Source organism: Tarenaya hassleriana, unplaced genomic scaffold, assembly GCF_000463585.1.
Source record: "Tarenaya hassleriana unplaced genomic scaffold, ASM46358v1 Cleome17, whole genome shotgun sequence".
NCBI lineage: Eukaryota > Viridiplantae > Streptophyta > Magnoliopsida > Brassicales > Cleomaceae > Tarenaya > Tarenaya hassleriana.
In genome coordinates, this window is record NW_010965122.1 from 52,352 (window position 1) to 55,542 (window position 3,191).

Genomic DNA, 3,191 nt, shown 5'->3' on the forward strand with positions numbered 1-3,191 from the left:
GTGCCGATTTCGATCGGAACTCCGGCGGTTGTACCTAGCAAATAGCGGTTCCCTCTTCCCGAGACGTAGGCACCGAGCGTTAGAGCTCGGTACCGAACTCGTACATCGCTGTCTCGCATCTCTCTCTCTTTTCTTGCACACGAGTGGTTGAGATCGGAGTGTTCTGTGAGGTTTACGGAGGTCGAAATACTCTACACAAACAAAAGCAGTGACAGACAATAAACCCTAAACCCATAGACAAAACGTGATACATTCACTCGCCACTACCACTACAAGAACAAGGGCATATATATATATATATATATGTATATATATATCAATCATAGAGCTCTCTCGGTGTATGACACTCTGTAGTACAACAACAAAGACTAGACTAGAGTGTGTTTCTTAGAAGGTGGAATGAAGAAGTGGCTTGGAAGTGACCCATCGGTGCAATACCTCTCCAAAGACATCGTAGAAGACAATCTCGGCGTCAGAGCGGGTGAAACGAGCAGACATGAAGCCCTGGCCGTCATGGTAGAACCTCACTGTCTCCTCCGACTTGGTTTCTTCTTTGATGTCCCCCCTCCATGCCTTGGACCCAGCCCCGCTCGTCAGGAACTGAACGGGACTGTCTCCGTCGCTTATGTGTTCGAGGCAGTGGTCGTGCCCGTTCATGTACATGTCCACTCCCTTCTCCTTTAGGACGGGGAGGAGGTGATGGATCAGTTCCTCTGTGTCTCCGTGGTGTCCGATGCTTCTGATGGCATGGTGTCCGACCACGACCTTCCATCCGGCCTTCGATTTGTCGAGCGCGTCTCCTAGATCGTGAAGGAGAGTGTCGATGTATGCCTTCCGGGACGGGACGATGGCTCGCCAGTCGTAAGTGTGGCCGTCCGGATCCGTGAAGTATTCGTCCACGAATGGCGTCGTGTCCACGAAGAATAGCTCGACCAGTTCTGCCAACGAAAGGTCGATCCCCGAACAACACTTAGCTGGATCCGAACCATGAAAAAGAAAAAGAAAAAGTTCGTGAACAGTAGGTACCGTACCGACATCGACGACGAAAGAGCGAAGGCAGATCCAACGGTCGTCGATGTTCCTGAGAAGATAGCTGAGCTGAGCCTCGGCATCACCTCTGTAGTCGTGGTTCCCCAAAACTGCGCCACAACCATAGATAGAAGTCACGTAAATTGTCTCCAACTTCGTTGATGATCGGATATGTGATTACAAGAATCGAATGTACAAATGCTCGCTCGAAGAATTTGATATTTTAACGAGTGTTTTGATCCATTGGATGCAGGGTTAGGCGCAGATACTACAGGTTTTTGGATGCCCGGCCTCACGGTGTATCCGACCACCAACGAAACCTAGGACAAGAACTCGGAGCACGGGTTCATGTTTTCCTAAAACCGATGATCTGTGGGTACTGGTAAAAGTAAAGTCCAAGGGGGAACACGGACGGACCGGTGTACCAGGGTTTGCGGAGGCTGGGGCAAGTGTAGATGCGGGAGAAGGAGTCTTGGAAGTTGGGGTCGTTCTCGTTCGTCAGCCCGTTGTCGTAGAAATTGTCTCCCGTCGACACCACGAATCCTATCCCCAGCTTTTCCCCTATCCTCCCCATCTGCCACCCATCATCACACCAAATTTTTTTTAAAAAAAATCAGATTTGAATATTTATTAAATTTGTTCATGTGTATGGGTAAATTAGCATATTAATTAAAGAACATAAATACGTAGATTGATTTTCCCAATTATATACGGTGTTTCGGTTCGATTCTGAAGAACCGAATCGAAAAATACGGTATTTTTCTCGATTCGAACCGTTCTAAATTTTGAAACCGAACCGAATTTTAAAAATTTCTGAAAAACCGAATTTTTTAAAAGGAATCAATTTTTAAAAAAATAAAAACCGAAACCGAAATCGAACCGAACATAATATAAAAACTGATTGATACCTATATTTGTAACCGATATATTTTCGTTCCAAACCCGAACCGACCCTACCCAAAAAGCAGTTAAAAGAAGAAGAGTTCAATTTTCTGACGTAATTAAAATTTAGTACCGACCAATGAAACAAGGAGCGTAATAGTAGTAGCTTCGCATATTCCTTCGAATATAAGGAAGCCGTGAGAAAGATCCAGATTGAGCTGTCGTGGTCAAACTATTTCCAAGCCCTTTTTTACCATACTTTTTACGTCCGTACAAGTAGGAGGAGCATATTTGGAGCATATTCCAGCGGATAACAAAACAGGAAAGGCTGAAACATTTTACAAAAATATTAATTTTAGAAAAAGAAACCCAACCTGAAGGGCGACGAGGGACTGGTTGAAGGAACCACGGCGGCCCCAATCCCCCAGCACCAGGAAACTGACGGACCCATCGTTCTTCGGCGCCTCCACGAACCTCTCCAGCTCTCCCCTCGCCACCACCGCCACGCATACGAACCACACGACCATGCCCGTCCACCAACCACCATGATGATGGCCCATGATTCCTCTCACCCTCATCATCTATCTGTGTATGTGTAGGATGAATGGCTATACGAGGCAGGGAGGGAGGGAGAGAGCATCGTTTTTAAATAACCCAAAAATCTAAATTATGAAAAGAGGGAGGGAGGGAGATGCGGAGGGATATTCCGCATCTTTCTTCGACCCCACGATGCTCTCGCCGTTTTCTCTCTCTTTCTTTTTTTTTTTTTTGGGCTGTCTTATCCCGGCCTTAAATAATCATGAAATGAAAAATAAACATGTCATTTGCTAAAAGCATCATCATCCCTAACCCTTAATTTGCCCAAGGATAGAAATCCTTGATTAAGATCGCCAGTATAACAAACCAATGGGCTGACTTTCCGCATACAACTAAGATCACTAATCATATATATATATATATATATATATATATATAGCCGTTTGAAATGTTTACATTTAAAAGATAAATAAAATTTAATTAAATAAGTTATTGGACCACATGCATACACTTGCTGACACTGACTGAGCAGCAGAGAACAAACCCAAACAAAGCCTTCTCAGATGAGATCACGTTGCCCCATTTTTTTTTTATTTTTTATTTTTGGAAAAAAAAAAGAAAGATAAATGGGCCTGGGCCTGGGCCTGGGCTGCATACTAGGAAGGCCTTACCACCCTTGCCCTCAGCTGTTTCTTGTTGTTGTTCAACATGCTCCTCCTCTCCCTTTGTTTTTTTTAGTTGGG

At 44.7% G+C, this 3,191-nt stretch overlaps 1 protein-coding gene across 1 annotated transcript; it reads right to left on the minus strand.

Moving 5' to 3' along the window:
* Positions 1-209: 209 nt before the first annotated feature.
* Positions 210-2,652, minus strand: LOC104809823 (purple acid phosphatase 17). Its single transcript, XM_010535899.2, has 4 exons — positions 2,286-2,652; positions 1,447-1,603; positions 1,032-1,139; positions 210-938 (listed from the first exon to the last, which is right to left on the minus strand). Exons 1-4 carry the CDS (start codon positions 2,490-2,492, stop codon positions 388-390), a joined length of 1,023 nt encoding a protein of 340 aa, XP_010534201.1. The 5' UTR covers positions 2,493-2,652; the 3' UTR covers positions 210-387.
* Between the last annotated feature and the right edge of the window lie 539 nt (positions 2,653-3,191).